The 19,179-nt window shown below is 36.8% G+C and overlaps 3 protein-coding genes and 1 pseudogene across 4 annotated transcripts; all 4 read right to left on the bottom strand.

The window, feature by feature from the left end:
- Window positions 1-1,980: 1,980 nt before the first annotated feature.
- Window positions 1,981-4,811, bottom strand: LOC117613407 (beta carbonic anhydrase 5, chloroplastic-like). Of its 2 annotated transcripts, none has more exons than XM_034342016.1 (10): window positions 4,680-4,811; window positions 4,503-4,597; window positions 4,328-4,383; window positions 3,875-4,036; window positions 3,752-3,800; window positions 3,533-3,646; window positions 3,381-3,434; window positions 3,148-3,230; window positions 2,937-3,039; window positions 1,981-2,618 (listed from the first exon to the last, which is right to left on the bottom strand). In XM_034342016.1, the coding sequence occupies exons 1-10, from the start codon at window positions 4,693-4,695 to the stop codon at window positions 2,418-2,420; spliced, it is 933 nt and encodes a 310-aa protein (XP_034197907.1). In that variant the 5' UTR covers window positions 4,696-4,811; the 3' UTR covers window positions 1,981-2,417. The 2 variants fall into 2 exon arrangements, with proteins under 2 accessions (XP_034197907.1, XP_034197906.1); XM_034342015.1 differs by having other exon boundaries at window positions 2,937-3,042.
- Window positions 4,812-5,093: 282 nt separating this feature from the next.
- On the bottom strand, window positions 5,094-6,303 carry LOC117613405 (transcription factor bHLH30-like). Its single transcript, XM_034342013.1, has 2 exons — window positions 5,839-6,303; window positions 5,094-5,739 (listed from the first exon to the last, which is right to left on the bottom strand). The coding sequence occupies exons 1-2, from the start codon at window positions 6,064-6,066 to the stop codon at window positions 5,251-5,253; spliced, it is 717 nt and encodes a 238-aa protein (XP_034197904.1). The 5' UTR covers window positions 6,067-6,303; the 3' UTR covers window positions 5,094-5,250.
- A 2,671-nt stretch (window positions 6,304-8,974) lies between these two features.
- Window positions 8,975-9,370, bottom strand: LOC117613406 (annotated as a pseudogene).
- A 4,202-nt stretch (window positions 9,371-13,572) lies between these two features.
- On the bottom strand, window positions 13,573-19,173 carry LOC117613408. The gene is made up of 16 exons (XM_034342017.1): window positions 19,148-19,173; window positions 17,551-17,700; window positions 17,316-17,407; window positions 17,190-17,232; window positions 17,024-17,080; window positions 16,873-16,927; window positions 16,226-16,308; window positions 15,710-15,859; window positions 15,472-15,563; window positions 15,348-15,390; window positions 15,182-15,238; window positions 15,031-15,085; window positions 14,423-14,505; window positions 14,317-14,346; window positions 13,971-14,228; window positions 13,573-13,893 (listed from the first exon to the last, which is right to left on the bottom strand). Exons 2-15 carry the CDS (start codon window positions 17,695-17,697, stop codon window positions 13,977-13,979), a joined length of 1,239 nt encoding a protein of 412 aa, XP_034197908.1. The 5' UTR covers window positions 17,698-17,700; window positions 19,148-19,173; the 3' UTR covers window positions 13,573-13,893; window positions 13,971-13,976.
- Window positions 19,174-19,179: the final 6 nt, after the last annotated feature.

Below are 19,179 nucleotides of genomic sequence, written 5' to 3' on the forward strand. Positions count from 1 at the left end.
AGTACCCAGGTAAAACGGAGAGACCATTCCCCTACTTTCACTGTTACTCTGCCCGAATTACTACCTGTAACTGACTTAGGCATCGGAGAGCCTTCGGCTGGCACCACACCGGTGCCCGAAGCTTTACGGTTGCTTCTCCTCTTTTTACCTTCTGCAGGTCTTACCAATCCATTTCACCCAAGGGCTTCAGCCTTCTTCCCTGCTTAAGACCTAGTACCTCTAATCACTAAGTTGGACTCAAATAGTGGCCGAGCCATTTTGAGCATCAACAAACACTAACGTAAATTTGTCCTGAAGAACAGCTGCTGCAATATACTCATGCTAGAAACCTTTGTAAATATAGGAACCAAATGAAAAAGATACCACACAAATTTTGCATTACCTTAATAATGATCAGATGATGACCAGGAAGGTTTACACCCCATGCCAATGTGCTGGTACAAACCAATACCTATAATTTAATACATATGCCTAATCAGTATATAGAGTTAGAAAATGATCTTTTTTATATTCTCTTTTCCTAATGTGTTTTTCAGGAAAGACTCATGCTTACTGAGGTAAAACAGAAATGCCTGAATCTTGTTGTTTGCAAAAAGCTCCTCAACCAGATATCTATCTTTCTCATTCAGACCGGCATGGTGTAATCCAATGCCAAACGGCAAGGTGTGCCTCAGGTTAAAGAACCATCTGCTGGGCTTCTTCTGGCATATCAAGAAACTGTCTTGGATGTTCATGTAAGGTTGCGAACTTCAATAACAGAAAAGCACAAAAAAATAGAATCAACGCAGCAGCCGAAACCGAAGATAAAAAATCGAAGCTTGAGTTGAGAGAGAGGCTCAAGACCGAGTATTTCAATTTTGTAGATTGGACTGCGAGTGCAAGCTTCGTGTTCGTTTCTCTGCCTCTTCATATCACTCACGAACCACATTCCTCTGCGAGTGCAAGCTTCGTCTGTCTTCATTTGGAAAAAAAAAAGGACACGACCCGCCCAGGCAGCCTAGATCAGCCCAGGCCTCCTAGATCCTCCCAGGCCGCCTAGGCGCCGGCTAACTCCTTGGCGTCGGTGTCCTCCAGCCTAGCGCCTAGGCCGATTTTTCGAAACTGCTCGAAACCTGGAACGGGCTTGCTCTGTGCCCTAGACGTTCGTAGTGACGAGTTCGAGTCCTCTATAGCCAATCAACTGATGGTTTTGGTGACGAGTTCTGTGCTCTGTGTCCGCGTGGCTATACTCTGTAAACATTCAAATTTACTGAAAGCGTATAGCCGGGCAGCTATACTGTTTAATACGTGTAAATAGTTCAGCCGAACGGGTATACTTTTAAAATATTCGGATATATCTAGGCATATACTCTTTAAATAGATTTATTTATCGAGTATAGCAGCCGCGTGGAAATACTATTTACAATTCAAATGTGTATAATTTTCTTTTAAAAAAAATAATATTAGTTTCTTTAGGTCAATAAATAGTTTTTTTGGTGAGTAATTAATATTAATTATTTTAATTAACTCCATAAATTATATTACTTAATAAATAGTAATTAACTATATGGTGAGTAATGTTTAATATCCAAATCGAATATGAAGCCGAATTGGCTTCTTCTTGACCCAACTTCCAATCACTAAGTGTAGGACTACCACACTTACGAAGACTTCACTTTTCCATCTTTCTACTAATGTGGGACAAAAATCCTTGAATTTCATTCAAACTTCCAACAAGTAGAACTATAAAGCATTAGCTATGATCCTTCTTGAACAAATAAGCAGTTTATCATTAACACCTACAGGTCCCGTAGTGCTGCCTGGCTGCAGGTCCCTAAAGCCAATCAACTACCACTCCCCAATCTTCTTTTGCAGTAATAAGACTCATGTAGTTGTGTTTTTTTTTTTTTGGGTGGTATTATTGAAAGCAATGCTATGTGCGTGGCAAGAGATTTTATTTGAACTTTATCCCTTTATATATACAAATAGAGATAAGATGCCTAGTATCACAAAGCCATATTAGGTATACTAGTGAATCTCCCTTAAAACAATTGTTTGGTCAGAATTAAATTACATTCGGGTACATGCAAATGTGTAGTGAGTACAAGCACGCAATGCGGCTATGCAAATGGTTTCATCTTTAGTTCTTTTTTTAAATATAAGGGGTAGTCTAAATTGTAAGGGGGAGGGAAGTTTCTCTCACACACGCACACACTACCAATGTACTACGTGAATTCGAACCTGAGACAACTAGTCTGCAAGTCAAGACCCTTTTTCTACTAAGCTACATCCCGTTTGATCTTTAGTTTTTACTACATAAGGAAAAAAAAAAAAAAAAAGTTACAACATGCAAGTTATGATGTGATTTACCCCACCCCCTTACACTTTCTCCCCATAATTAATAATAATAATTATATTTAATGGAAGAAGCAAGAAATTTAGCCCCAAAGTTCTCGATCTTCGTCCAAGTATTTGCCTCCTCCTACAGGTCTGGTACCATTCATATCAAGAGTCCATTTCTCAAACGTACACCTCAAGAAATCATAATATCCTCCATGAAGAGAGAGCATCTCTTTCTTTGCTCTGTCTTCTATCCATGGGTATGTCCGTAAATTCAATAATGAACTATTGATTGATTCCTGTAATAGAATGAAAAATTTTATAATACCCCAAGGATGACCACATTTAAAGACTTGCTCTATATCTTTTTTTATCAAATCCAAAACCAATTGGTAACGAGTGGAAATTGCATGAATCTTTTAATATTCTAAGGTAATACTTTTAATTCCCCGTCCTGGGATTCACACTCTCAATAGAATCTGTTTTGTTGAATCGCCATTAGTTAGAAACAATCTATTGGCCGCATTTTAGGAGACGTTTAAAACCTTTCTTTTAGAAATTAATCACAAGTAAATAAGCCTAAGAAGAGTATCAAGTGAAAAGGACTCAAGGAGTACCTTCTCACAGTGTCTGCATTGCTGATCAAAGCTAAGGTGTGGTGCAACAGCTTTTGTTCTTAGTTTGGCAACTTTGGCATTGATAACCCAACTATGAGTTAAGCTACTGAAAGCAGAATCACAGAAAAAAAAAATTGCAGCATTTAAAGAAAATTGATGTCCTGAAAATACCATGTGAACAAAAGTGAGAAAGGATCAATTGTTAAGAAACCTTGAATCACCATCATCTTGCATTCTCATGAGAGTCTCAATTCCTGCACAGCTACTGTGGCCAATGACTAATATATTCTTAACCTGAAGTCAGCCATAAACATTTTGATCAATTTTCAAGGTCGCTAGCTCCATAACCCCGAATTTGGAGATGGATTCCGATTTTAAGCAAAGCACAGTTAAGTTATACATAAACACACAGGTTGAAACAGATTCAAGAGCAAGATGACATACTTCAAGAGTATTTACTGCAAACTCAAGGGCAGCATTAGTTTCTGATGCTCCATTCTGCAAAAGACAAGGGTTGTTTAGAAGGATTTGTTAGTTTATATTTCAGACTTGAGGTAATATGTCAGGACTCAGGGAAGCGAACGCTTAATATATACCTCAAAAGGGGGAACAAGGTTTGCTACGTTTCTAATCATGAATGCTTCTCCAGGTTGAAAGCCTAGGATGTTAGAGGGACATACCCTAGAGTCTGCACAAGCAATCACCATGAACTGTTTTTGAACTTGTAAGTTTATTTATATGGAACTGTCCAATTTCAAGCTGAACAGAAGCAAGAAGTATTAAAAACAAGATAAAAATTAAATTTGTATAATTACCTTGGGTGCTTGAGCTTGAGCTAGAGTTTGGAAATGCTCTGACTCTTTCCTGTTCAATATATTATAATTACGATACAGACCAATATGCAATCAAGTTGTGTGTAACATTTAATTGCTACTTACAAAAATTTGTGCTTCTTAAAACTCAGAAATCTCTCTTTCATCTCACCAAACAAGTCAGGCCCATTATTAGCTTTTGACACATTTTCTCCTTCACAATTTGAACATTCATGGGCAAGTTCCATGGAATCATTTGAAGCCTCCAGCCTTCTAACTGGGTGTCTTCTGCAAAAAGACGGCAGATCATAGCAGTTATGGTGGAGCTCTTAGTGGTATCATAATATATCTATAATATTAAAATTCAAGAGTTTCCCTAGTCATGAATTTCTGTTTTCTTTTTTGGGTGAAAATGAATTTCCTCTTTTCAATAAAGACAGATTAAATCATATTTCTTGTGATCCAGATATTCAAACATGGAACTAAAATAATAGAGGTTATGAGGTAAAAAAAAAATTAATGTAACATTTCAAGCACAATAATTGATATCAAAGAGCAATGATTGGAAGATATAATTACTTGACTGAAGGCAGTAATTCTACATGGGTTCCTTGTTCAACTTCTGCAGAATTTGTCTACGAATTTTCACATATTAAAGAAACAAAATCTGGGTATCAGTGAGGCAACCGATTTGATAATAAATAAATAAATATATATATATATATATATATTATTGAGAGCTTGAAACAAGTACCAGGATTGAGGCAGAGGATTTTCTTCTGTAATTGCTACAGGTTGAGGAAGGTCTTACAGCTGCCATTGTTGAAAGAATCCGACGAGCTTTTGAGCCTGCAATTGTGAAAACAAACAAAGATTCATGAGTTTAATGATATACAGGCAAGTTGGTTGGTTGGTTTCTGATAATACTTACGGATTGGGAAGACCATCTCTGTTCGTTCCCGCCTTCACATGTGGTCGGTCCAAAAAGATGAGTTTTTAGTTCAAGAAATAATTTTTTATTTTTTTATTATAATGAAACGTGAATACAATATAGAAAAAGGCTTGAATCTTATCCAATCCCGACCTGTAGTCATCCAGAGTTTGTAAAGTGACGTGGATATGCCTACTTGGAACTACATGGTTTTTGAATGGGAAAAATAAATTTAGAATCTGAAAAAGAAAATTCTGAATTTTTAAATTGACATAAATCAATAATCTTATTTGAAATCATAAAAAAAAATTTAAAATTTAAAATTAATCATATATTACAATTTAAAATTTAAACTAGACATAAGAGGTTATTGTTTGATTGTTTCAGTCTGCTTCTTTTTTTCCTCAAAGAGGAGAAGAATAAAAAATCTGATCTCAGTATATATATATAAACCCAAAAACAAAAAACAAAAAACAAAAAAATCCTACTGATTTTATTCCATGTAATCCAGGATCCAGGTTTCTGTACACCAACCCAAAATATGAGTTTCCCTTTTTGCCCTCACACTTCCTTAATATTCATTCTCATCCTCATAAACCGACCCATAAACCCGAGCTCGTTTATTCCCCAAAACCAACCGACCCGGCCCAGAACCCGAGGCCCGATTCTCCACCACAGCCTTCAAAGCCCGCTTCAAAGCCCACACCTCCTCCTCCCCGCCACCGCCGGCCCATTGCATCACAACCACATTCTTGGTCCGCCCCCCAACAGTCATCATCTCGGCCCGGATCGCCCTGGCCTGAACGGACCGGATCGCCTGGATCAAGTCCCGGTTCAGACCCGGCCTATCCTCGCAACACAGCGTCGCCTTCAGAAGCCTCGCCTCGCCGTCGCAATAGCTCACCGTGGCCTCGTCCAACTCGCCCGGAAACGGCCAGGGCTCCGAACCGGTGGTGCCGCCGCAGCACGAGCCCCCGTCCTGTCGCGCAAGGTCATCAGCCTGCCTCCTCAGCTCCCGCACGTGCTGCACCACCTCCGCTAGCAACGACGCCTTGTCCGTCTGCGGATAAAATTAAAATCACGCTGAGTACAATTACCATAATGCCCCTATATTTAAATCGAAATAACGAGAAAGGGAGTATGGTTTTGGTTTTTTCACCCGGGTGGTGTTGGGGAGGAGAGTGCGGAGGGTGGAGAGGTGGGTGTTGATACGCTGCCTGCGTCTCCTCTCGGCTTCCTTGTGGCTCTTGGATGCTTCTGCTGACCTGGAGGTCTCGGTCATGGAGGCTGCTGGGCTCAGGATGGAATCTGCGCCGTCCATCAGGTTGACCAGCGACGGGTCGTGTGCGTAGTGATTTTGATCAGACCAGCTCAGGAAAGGAAGCATTTTTTTTTTCTCTCGTAATGAAAATCAAGTGTTTGAGAATAAGAAGAGTTGGGTTTTGTTGGGTAGGTGTAGTTATAGGGAACTGGGGTGTACTTAAGAGAGAGAGAGAGAGAGAGAGAGAGAGAGAGAGAGATGGGTTTGAAGAAGAAGAAGAAGAAGAAGAAGAGAGGAAGTGAGAGGAAGAAGAGCAAGTAGGAGTTGGAAGTGAAGTGAACAAGAAAAACAGTGAGTTATTTGACTTGGTTTTTACTTTTTTATTTATTTACCGCTGATGGGTTGATGAGATAATAAATAAATAAAATTTTAAATTTTAAACAAGCGAACAATGAATATAGATTATTTAGATAAATAAAAGGAAATTAAAGAAAGAACATGGAAAACGTGGATCGAGGCAGGACTAGAAACTTGGAGAAAGGGCAAAAAGAGTGAAAGAAGGGGACAGGTTTGGAAGGGGACCAAGGGAATATTGTTAAAGAATCCGTGTGACATGTCCATGTTACCAAGTATGTCAATTTTATTATTATTTGAAAGTTCAAGCATGTTACATTGTATTATCCACCCAAAAAAATAAACATGTCATATTGTGATTAAAATGAAATCGCTTATAAGTTAACAAATAAAGGTTAACGTAGTAATACTTTTCTTGCGAATTTACACATTTGGGAGGAGATCGAATCCAAGACTTAATCAACTTTAGTTTTTTCGAAGTCAAGAAGAAGTAACTTTTGAGCTTTAGTAAAATCACATTAAAGTTAACAAAAGTTTAACTTGTAATGAATTTGTTGTCGGTGCTCAAAACTAGATGATCAGTAGTGGGCTAAAACTTAAAGATGAGGTGTGATCTGATTTGCATTCAGTAAGCACTTCTCTTCGGCAAGCTGAGGATTATCTGCAAAGAGAGAGAGAGAGAGAGAGAGAGAGAGAGAGAGAGAGAGAGAGAGAGAGGGAAGGGAAGAGCAGTAGGTAAGACCTAAGACACCGGTGTGGTGCCAGCCAAAGGCCCTCCGATGCTAAAGTTAGCCGAAGAAGAGAGGAGTTAGCTATTGATAAAATAAGGGGATAAGTGTCAAGTAGTTGTTACCTTGTACCTTGGAGGCAAGGGGTTCTATTTATAGAGGTATTAGGGTGTCCTCTTGGTGTAAATTTTCGATGTGGGGCTCGTAGGAGTAGCCTAGAAGACTGCCACATGTCCTAGCGAATATATTAGTAAGGAACCTGAGAGATTCCTATAAGATACCTTATGGGAGGTTGAATCAGTAGAGGATGCCGAGGGTACCTGCCGACTGTCGATTGAGAACCTATGCGACTTGGCCGGCCAGTGTGGAATTGGTCGTGGGTGTCGAGGGCACCAACCGATTGTAAGGCTGGGCTGGTCAGTGTGGGCACTTGGGCCCTAATTGATGTAGAATCAGTAAGTGGTGTCGAGGGGCGACTACCGATTGTAATGCCAAATTGGTCAGCGTGGGCTTCTGTGCCTTGCTTGGTATCAGGTCTTTTCCACGTGTCATGACATAAAAGGCCGGTCAGATATGATGCAAACATTTGTAAAACCCATTATCTAACCCACATAATCTTACAAAATTAATGTCATAATTGTGATGAAGAAAATATTTTATCTGAACGAGCAATGCATATTTGGTTTAATAGTTTTTATCTTCGTTTTTACAGTGATGTAGCTTTGTTGTAAGGAAAAAAACCATTAATATTAAACTCAAAATTTAAAAAGAGGAAACACATATATAACACAAAGCGAATCAAATATCATTTTCAGAGGAAGGAAGGAAGGGGGCCAAAGCTATAATTCGTACGTAATAATGAAACTATTAACGGCGGCGGCAACAGCTTTTTTTAGAAGAATCAAAGGTGACAGCAGCGACATCATTAGCCGACAACCTCTTTTGCCTTCGCCTTCACTTTCCAGTTTCAGTTCTTGCTTTTCTTGCCCTTTGTTACACTTTCTCCCAACCTTTTCCTCATTTTGCTCTCTCTCTCTCTCTCCTCTTCTCTTCCCTTTCTTTTCTGTTACCTCCAAGTGATGAACCTCTACACTCTCCCCATAACCCAAAAAGGCACAAATGCTTGTTAATTTTGATAAGGCACTAATTAATTTTAGATTTTTTTTTTCTTTATTCTTATCGTTACAGTATGCTAGGGAGATTAGGTTATTGTACCACATTATAGACCAAATTATTGTACCACATATGGTGATATAACTTTCTAATGGAGGTAGGGTATATCTCCTCACTATTAGATACATAATACACAATGTGTGTGGTAATAATATGGTCTCTTTAATAATTTTATATCTTTTATTTTGGCACTAAAGTAAGGAGTCTAAATCTTTAGCCTTTTTGTTTTATTTAAAATGTTTATGCCGGCCTTTCTATTAATAAAAAATAGTTAAAATTTATCCTCTACTTTTATAAATGTCAGTTTTTATAAAAACTTTCAAAAATAGCTAAAAACTTACTTAAATAGACATAAATGCTCTCAAAACTAAAATTCACATAAATAAATAAAAGTCAGTCAGACAATATATATATATATATATATATATTAAAGAATATGCCAAGAAAACTTGATTTCATATCCAAGCATATGATTCGACTACTATGCCAAATAGACATCTCCACTTGCTGCCTTTTCAAGCATCGACTGAAGAAGATAACACCAAACATAGCAAATCAGAAGTAGACAACCTTTGTTTTTTTTTCTTTTTTTCTTTAAGAACTTATTGGTCATCAAAAATGGCAAGGTTCTAAACAATTGGAGATGACAATAGAAATAACCTAGGACCCTAGATTGCATTATCGACTAAGAAAAATCAATCAAAATGTGATAATAAGAAAAACATGGTAGCAAAGAATATACATTTTAACTATGTGCAATTTCCTGAATGTTTGATCAATCAGGCATCATCAACATCGCTTTCACCAATCTGGGTTTCCAGAGTTAAAGTAGTTGCTTCCATCAGGACCAAGAGTATGGAATGTCTCAAGGATAAATTTCCCTTCTTTATACTACTTCTGGCTTTTCTCCCTTGCGGCCTCATATTTCACACCCCACCATTGAACTACATGAAACACAAAATATGTCAGCAACAGTGTAATCGTGTTATCATGATCCACTCGTCTTTCTCTCCAAGTGTGACATTTACAAATTTATCAAAAAGTTAAACCCTTTCATGTCTTCAGTTAAACGACTTAGAATTTTAGAAAGTATGTCATCAACAAGAGCAGGATGAGTTTTGCATTGCTTGCAGCTTGATGTCTCCTTCAAGACTGATCCCAAACAGCCTTCTCATGTCGTTACTTTAGAGTCTACATCTCTAGCTTTCTTAATTTCTCTTCCCGCAGTTACAAGGGAGCATAATAGCAGCAAAATAGATTCTGTGTTGCACTCTCCTATTTTATTTTATTTTTTCTTTGTCTAATTGACTTTCTTTTATTTATTTATGTGGGTTTTAGTTTTGAGGGCATTTAAGCCTATTTAATTGAGTTTTTGGTTATTTTTAAAACTGACATTTATGAAAGTTGGGCGTAAATTTTGGCTATTTTTTTTATAAAAACTCATTTGAGAAGGGGGTGCTTTCGCATGCATGCCAATATGCCAAAAAGGTTCAAATCTAAGACTATTAATATGCAAGTCAATGTCTTTTTCAACTGGACTAAACCCCATTGACATGGGCATCTTTTAATTTAGGTCAAGTTGCACAATTTGGATGTATCACTTCGTTATGTTACGTCTATCAAATCTTAGTTCATGTGTGAAGTTTTCAAGGGTAAACTGTCTTTTCAAATCATGAAATCTCATTTAACCCTTATTTGGTCACTAAAATTTAAAAAAATGATTTAATGACGCTAAAATATTGTTTAAGTTTCAACAAGATTCATTTAAAATTGAAGAAAATGTTCTACTTTATATGTTCAACGTTGGGCAATAATTTGTCATTGGTGACATGAATGTACATTATTAAGGTGTTATTTGGGTTCAAACTTGAGACCATTGGTCTGCAAGTCAATGCCCTTTCCACTCAACTACCCCCGTTAACTGTGACACAACTGTATTTGAATACGCATCCCACAATATTTTTTTTCTAGATATTAAGACGATATTTTACCGAGCATTAAGAATCATTAGGGTAAAGGAGGATCATCATTCCATAACATAATAAAACCATCAATAAATGTCACCAAGTTTCCCAAGCAATGAGCAACCTCGGTACACTGTTGTTCACCCCAAAAAGCATAGTTGTGGATTTTAAAGCCATGAAATTGATTGACCATAGCCAATTTTCACCCAAACAAACTGTAGAGAAAAGTATGATGAAGGTCACAAACAAAAACTTAAATACACTACACTACCAATATATCTGATCATTTTGGTCCCTAAAATTGGAGAAAAGTTTCCATGGCATGGCCTGTGTTGTCTCTTTTCTCCCTGTCATCACTTGGAAAAAACCCTTCGTTTCTTTTGCCTTAGGTTTTAACTGTGACCCAATATTAGTACTTCAATCTGTCCAGAAATACATCAAATTTTTTTTCTTATAAAAAATTTAATTAAAAAAAATAAAATTCCAAAAATTACCCATCTTGTGAGGACTGAGGATGCTAGTTGGACCCCACAAAGGCATGAATTGAAAACGTTGAGGGAGAGAGGAAGTAAGATCAACATCCCATCTCAGTAGGGCAGCCGACCAACAAGTGCTGAGAGTTCAGATTGTGATGCAGAAGAGAGCAGAGGTTGCAGTCATAATAAAAATTTATTCACTATTGGCTATATGCAAATTACAACAGTTTTTATGAACATGACATCTGCCTATAGGCTCTCTGTCTCTCTCTATGTATATAAATAGTGATTCCACCATATTTCAGAGCATGCCATGCCTCTGGTTCTGGCTTCTGGCTTCTGCCTGGACCACACACCCTAAAATGGCTTTTGTTTGAACCCCATTATATTTGTGTAGGTCCTGCTGACAGTCCAAAACCTAGCTATAAGTTTTTTGGCTTTGCTAAGAGCTAAAAGCTAGAATACTAACTTGAGCCATGCCAATGAATAAAGGAACTGCAGCAACTAATAACAAGAGCAATAAAGAAACCAAAAATAAAGTAGCCAAGGTAAAAAACAAACTATGCAAGTGTAGCATGTTTTCAAGGGGCAAATATTGTCGTATGCATGGAATATGTTAGTGAGAATGATAATATAATGATATAGTTTATTTAGTTTATAAAAATTACAATTTTTGGTAATGTATAAAACCACAATTTGGCAGTTAGTGTAACATTCCAATTCCCTGAAAACTGTGCTAATTTATTTTAACTAGTTATATATTGTCACAAGAGAACACAAACTATATTTTAAAGGTTAAAATAGTAAAAATCAAAAGAACTGAACATTCATGGTTGAATACTTTTTTAACTTTAAAACAAGTTTACCCCCTGGTTATTGGTCTAGTGGTATTTCTCTTCTCAATATCGGAAGAGTTTTTTCAACAAATTTTTTTAATATTTATTTATTAAAATTTTTTGAAAGAAAATTCAAGTTCGAAACCTCCTAACCATCAAAAAGATTAAATGAGGGTAAAAGGTTAGTAGAAGACTTGTTCAGGACTATCGTAGTACTAAGCTCGGCCTCCGGCTATCTGTAGTTTATCGGCACCCTAAAAATCATGCACTCCTCCCTGAATTTGACAATAAGGGCATGTTTGGCAGGCTGGACTAGCCTGGACAGTGTTAAATAACACTTTAAAACCCACGTTTGGTGAAAGAGGGACTAACATAAATGGGATTGTATAGTCCACTGGTGAAAAAATCACCGGACTCGCTCGTCCAATACTGCGAGGATGAAAAGCAGTTCGCAAAATAGCGAGCGTGCTATTTTGAAACATCGAGTCCGACCCACACAGCGACCTCCATGAGCTGCTCCTGGTTGATGAGGATCCTCCCCGTTCATGTCAGGCAAGATGGTGGTGAGTAGCTTGTCGAATTCGATGGTGCCGTTTCCGTTGGCAACAAGGATGTGGAGCTAGTTGCCGGTGGGCTTGAGGTTGGGAAAGACCTCCATACCTGCCGATCTGAGTACAAAAATGCTTGTGTAAGAAAATGGGTCGACTATTCCACTGATTGCGATGATACCAATCCATCATATCCCTTTTATGATTTTGAGAAGAAGGAATTACAAAAACAAAGCCAAGCAGGGACTTTATTATGGTTACTGGATTCGCAGGGTGTGCTACCAGGAAGAAGAAAGGGATAAAAAAGATCCCAATTGTGTTTTGGTATTTTTTTAATTTTAATTTTGTGGTGTGGTTTGTCAAAAGTTGTAGTGTGGGGTTATTGGGTTTATTCTATTTTTCTCTTTGGTAATCTAGAAAGAAAGACACAGCCAGAGAGAGAGGAAGACAGACGGGAAAGAAAGGCAGAGCCAGGGAGAGGAAGGAAGGAAGAAGGAAAGAATGAGATAATGGTTTTTTTTTATTTAATTTTTTTTAAAAAAATTTTCACACATCAACCCTAATTAAATATCCCTAATTAAATATAAATATTTTTTAAGTCAAAATATTCCATTAAATTTAAATATTGCAAAAATTATTTTTTAGTCCGACACAACACCAAACATAGGTCTTCACTATTTTTACAATCCAACTTCTTAGTCCGACACAGCACCAAACGTAGGGCAGTACTTAATCCAGCTTAGTCCAATCCGAGTTAATCCAAGACAGTCCTAGGATTTAGTCCAGTCCATGACAGTCCGCCGTACCAAACGACCCCTAAGTGTAATATAAGCCAAGCCTAGCATTGTTGGCTTTAGTTCATTGTTTTGCTCTCCCAACCACTTGGGAGAAGAAAAATGTTTAATTGCGTTGCAGATCAATCAAGGATGCTTAAAATGTTTAGCAAGTCAGAATGAACAAGTTCAAAGAAGAGCTTAAATCTCCAACTCAATGGTTTCATCTGATCAAATGAGACGACCCAAGATTTCAAAATGGAATGGACTAGATTTACTTTATTGAACTGTTAGATTTTAGGCTTAAGGAATTGATTATATATATATATATATATATATATATACATGAATTTAAGAACATATCATTTTTATTTTATTTGTTTAAAAGGCCTATTTTACACCAACAATGCCATGTAAGGTAAACCATGATGAACAAAAATGAATTAAGAGAAGAAAATTCATAAGAAAATTCAAAAATGAAAATTTATCATCACAAAGGTAGAGTCAGATGGACAGACGGCAACTCTACACTACAATTATCCAATTAGTTCAAATTAATATTTCTGCTATAAATGGAATTAACATTAACACTAACTATAAGAAATAAATAAATAAAAACTCACCTGGGCTATAGCCCAGGTTGTACAAGTCATAGGTCTGTGTAATCCAAAAAATAAAAGCGTTTGTTTTTCAGGCCTTACAGTATATCTTTCTTCTTTTTGGTTCAGGCCAAAAGATAGAATTTTTTTTCTTCCTACAAATAAGAATTTACATAAGATATACATAAAATTCTGCATTTCAAATTCATCACTTTGAAAGTTTCCTTCTAAATTCAATTGCTTAACCCAGAAGCACAAAAATAAACTGAGCACAACCCACTAGACTTTGCAACCACCCAGAAACAAAAACAAGCAAAAAAATCCACTAGCCGAGAATAATCAGGCTTACTTTGTCAGTGACCTTACAGCACAAACCTATGCATCAACTCTGCAATTCTTACATCAAAAGCTAACAGCTAGCAGCATCTAACGTTAAAAACAGGTTGTTAAGTCTGAATGGTTCTGGCCAAAATTGAAGTATCTATATGGCACATCATAATAGCTGCAAAGGAAGAGAAAAGAAAACTTAGCATTCTTAACAGATAATCAATACCATAACAAACAACAACAATGTAATACCTTTAGTCAGACAATGAGTCCATTTTTGTGGAATGGAGATCCTGAAGGAGCAATGAGGCCAAGATGTTGCATCACTCTTAATCTCCGAGCACTCACTTCTGCCTGATCACTTGAGCCATTTCGTTTAAGTTTCTTTTGCAAACCATCTTCCCAAGGGGATTTTCTTTTTGCTTCTTCCTCTTTGGCAATTGGCATATTTGGCTCCAGCTTACTTTGTGGTATAGTGACATACTGCTGTCTTCTCGGAGAAACCCTTACCTAATAGTACATTTATTGGATAATGCAAATGCATGACAATGCAATCCATGAAGATAAGCATGTACATAGACCAGCTAAAGGAACTCACAGAAAATTCAGTTCTCTGAACCTCAGTAGTCTGCAACCAAGTTTCCGTATGTGACATCAAGAATAAGCAATTTACAGAATAAGGACCATTGAAAATCAGAACTTACTAAGCTTGACGAATCTGTTTGGTGATTTTCCCTTGCATGATTATGATTGGACACGCATGTAGGAGAATAAACTGCTACACTTTCTGCTCCATAATATAAACATTTTGACCAATATAAGAATCTATTTGTGAGAAAGAGTAGAGTACTTTCCCTTCAGGTCATTTCGAACACAGTAATTTCATAAACATCAAATAGTAAATTGCTGCAATAACTGGAGCTGTAACCTTGACAGAAACAAAACTTGAGCTATGACCTCTACTCACACACACAAACAGGGAATTTTGGACATGGAATCCCATGATTTACACAAGAAGAAAGCACCATCCGCCTGTTCGAAAGCACCAGTATAGATGTAACCTAGCCATGTTCTCTATATCCTTCTCAAATTTATTTAATATGAAGTCTTGAAAGCATTTGACAACCTTTCATAATTGTATTTTCTTTAGGCTCTTTAGAAGATGACAACTTAGCATAGGATCTGCTATAAATTCTCAAGACATCTGTCAATTTTAATACTTAAAGCCTTTAAACTTAGATAATAATCAAAATTCTGTTTAACTGATACATATTATGCAATATATTTTTACAGGGATTTTGAGTTGGCTAACCTTTAGACTCAGACCCTTGCTTTTTTGATCTACTGGATTTTAAGCAAGAAACATCCTGTAGACATATTTAAATGATATAGGAGAAACCATCAACTGCAAGCAAACGTTTTCGATCCTATGCAAGAGCAATTATCAAGGAAAGAATAGTTACCTGCTCCAGAGCTTTTAGAAGTATTTCCCTATAACAACCATTGTTCTGCTTGAGTATCTGAAAGTTCAACAATCAATAGGCATAAAACTATTATAATCTTGCGGAAATTAGTGCTCAAATACATCGGCGGAATGTAAGGAGATTCTAGAATGCATTCAAAACATACTATGTCAAATTCAGAATGATATTTCAGAGGGTCCACATACAAGCTGCGAGAAAACACGCTCAAAAGTTATACATAACAAGAATACACATGAAGACAAAACCTGACCAAGGAAAAAAAGAATTACTATTTATAGCTTCCATAGAGCCGAACAAGAACCTTCCCTGCTGATCTTTTACTTGGCTTCTTGTTCACATTCACAGAATTGTCATCAACAACCTACCAAATAAACAAGAAGATAACGATGTGGATCCTTGACCATGACGAAGTGAACATCAAACAGAATCTGGCGGTATCAGCAAATGAAATTAAAGAGCTTGATTACTGAATGCCACAACAATCAGCAAATATAGCATCTCAAATACCTGTGCAGGCCACCATGAGCCTCCATTGATCTTCACCCATATCAGATCTGCCACCTTAACTTCCCCTCCCAATTGATTAGCAGCAACATCCTCTTCATCTTTCACATCAATACGATCTTTCCCAGTTGAAAGGCGTTTGCTTTTCATTGTCTGCCATTGCAGTTGTTAATTGAAAACGGGAAAAAAAACAAAACAAAAAAGGCAAAAACAAAAAACTTCAAAGTATTTTCTTGCCCTGCAAACCTCTACAGATAACAAAATTTTACAAATGGAACACGCATCTCGGTTTCGTACAATTATGCACAAACAATTGTCACATGTACTTTGCTCTTTTTTTTTCTTCTAATGAAACTCATGACAATGCAACCCATGAAGATAAGCATGTACATAGACCAGCTAAAGGAACTCACAGAAAATTCAGTTCTCTGAGCCTCAGTAGTCTGCAACCAAGTTTCCATATGTGACATCAAGAATAAGCAATTTACAGAATAAGGACCATTGAATATCAGAACTTACTAAGCTTGACGAATCTGTTTGGTGATTTTCCCCTGCATGATTGTGATTGGACATGCGTGTAGGAGAATAAACTGCTACACTTTCTGCTCCATAATATAAACATTTTGACCAATATAAGAATCTTTTTGTGAGAAAGAGTAGAATACTTTCCTTTCAGGTCATTCCTAACACAGTAATTTCATAAACATCAAATAGTAAATTGCTGCAATAACTGGAGCTGTAACCCTGACAGAAACAAAACTTGAGCTATGACCTCAGCTCACACACACAAACAGGGAATGTTGGACATGGAATCCCATGATTTACACAAGAAGAAAGCACCATCTGCATGTTCGAAAGCACCAGTATAGTTGTATTCTAACCATGTTCTCTATATCCTTCTGAAATTTATTTAATATGAAGTCTTGAAAGCATTTGACCTTACCCTTTCATAATTTTATTTACTTTAGGCTCTTTAGAAGATGACAACTTAACATAGGATCAGCTATAAATTCCCAATGACAACTTAACATAGGATCAGCTATAAATTCCCAAGACATCTGTCAATTTTAATACATAAAGCCTTTAAACTTAGATAATAATCAAAATTCTGTTTAACTGATACATATTATGCAATATATTTTTACAGGGATTTTGAGTTGGCTAACCTTTAGAGTTGGACCCTTGCTTCTTTGATCTACTGGATTTTAAGCAAGAAACATCCTGTATACATATTTAAATGATATAGGAGAAATCATCAACTGCAAGCAAATGTTATCAATCCTATGCAAGAGCAATTATCAAGGAGAGAATAGTTACCTGCTCCAGAGCTTTTAGAAGTATTTCCCTATAACAACCATTGTTCTGCTTGAGTATCTGAAAGTTCAACAATCAATAGGCATAAAACTATTATAATCTGGTGGAAATTAGTGCTCAAATACATCGGCAGAATTCAAGGAGATTCTAGAATGCATTCAAAACATACTATGTCAAATTCAGAATGATATTTCAGAGGGTCCACATACAAGCTGCAAGAAAACAATCTCAAAAGTTATATATAACAAGAATACAGATGAAGACAAAACACCTGACCAAGGAAAAAAAGAATTACTATTTATAGCTTCCATAGAGCCGAACAAGAACCTTCCCTGCTGATCTTTCACTTGGCTTCTTGTTCACATTCACAGTATTGTCATCAACAACCTACCAAATAAACAAGATAACGATGTGGATCCTTGACCATGACTAAGTGAACATCAAATAGAATCTGGTGGTATCAGCAAATGAAATTAAATAGCTTGACTACTGAATGCCACAACAACCAGCAAATACAGCATCTCAAATACCTGTGCAGGCCACCATGAGCCTCCATTGATCTTCACCCATATCAGATCTGCCACCTTAACTTCCCCTCCCAATTGATTAGCAGCAACATCCTCTTCATCTTTCACATCAATACGATCTTTCCCAGTTGAAAAGTGTTTGCTTTTCATTGTCTGCCATTGCAGTTGTTAAATAAAAAAGACAAAAACAAAAAACTTCAAAGTAATATCTTGCCCTGCAAACCTCTACAGATAAAAAAAATTTACAAATGGAACACGTATCTCGGTTTCATACAATTGTCACATGTACTTTGCTCTTTTTTTTTTCTTTTAATGAAACTCAGGTCAACTGAGCCACTCATGGTGATTTGATCATACTATGGTATAGACTTTTCTATGTTGCCTATCGACTTTTGAGTTATTGTTAGACAATTGATAAAAATTACAGCATACAGAAAGGGATAAACAGTGTACAGAAACATATAAGTATATTGGAGAGGTGACCTTAAAAATGTTGAGACATGAACCAGTGTGTGGACACGCTACTAATTCTGAACCAACCCAATACAGTCACCAATTTAACCACCTAAGGGAGTGGAGTATGGGCAAGCCCAATGTACCAATCGTGTGCGGGGTTTTATCTCAAAAGGCATATGTGCTATTAGACTATTAGAAATGGATCACTCCTCGAACATTGTAGATTGTTGTGTCTTCTATCTAATGGGACTAATCCCCATTCTCACTCATGGCTTGCACCGAGCCACGTAACCCCAACAACAAAGTTATAGAAAGGGGGAGTAAGGCAGTCCCAAGGTGGACCAAGTAGCATGACAATGAAGTATCTAAGCGGGACATAGTATGACACGAGACAGAAGAATCTTGCATTGTGGAACTGCTATGGTCGTTCACATAATAACTATAAATCATGAGTCTTTGATGTAAGCATTGTGGAATAATCTAAGATTTTCTCCAACCTTTAGACCTGCATCCGGGGGCTGCAAAAGTTCATCATGCTTTGATTCCCAAGTTAACATGTTAGTAACAAGATTTTGTCCATTTAGTAACATGTTAGTTAATTAAACGTGTATTTAAATGTGATGGAGTTAGAAAGAAAGTTTGGATGGTGGTATATAATTACCATATTGGTCTTAATTTTAAAGTTTTTATTACACTGATCAAAAGTAATAAGAATGTAATTGGCATTTAAATATAATGGTGACAAGATGATCTTCATACTAAAGATTCTGTTGAGACAACCATGCATAGATTACTTTGCTAAAACGTAAGTAGTTTGTATGAACGTTTGAACCTCATTTCAAAGCTTAGACCTTGATCTCACCGTCTTGTTCTTTCCTTAACAATTTGTGGGAATAACCATTATCAGATTACCTTGCTAAAATATAAGCAGTTTTCTATGAACATTTTTACATCCCATTGTCAAATTTGACCCTCGTTTTCAAAGCTTAAAACTTTGATGTCTTCCTTTTGTTCTTTCCTACATTTTCTCAGCAACCAAACAGAACAACTCGGACCATATGACAAAACTAGTACTGTTTAAGTGACAACAAAGTATAAACAGCCAAAATAGAACATTCAAACAAAAGAGGATTTGGGTTCTTACAGTTTCACCAGAGACGGCGCAGCAAGAGACTG

The sequence above is a fragment of the Prunus dulcis genome, unplaced genomic scaffold, assembly GCF_902201215.1.
Source record: "Prunus dulcis unplaced genomic scaffold, ALMONDv2, whole genome shotgun sequence".
NCBI classification, from domain to species: domain Eukaryota; kingdom Viridiplantae; phylum Streptophyta; class Magnoliopsida; order Rosales; family Rosaceae; genus Prunus; species Prunus dulcis.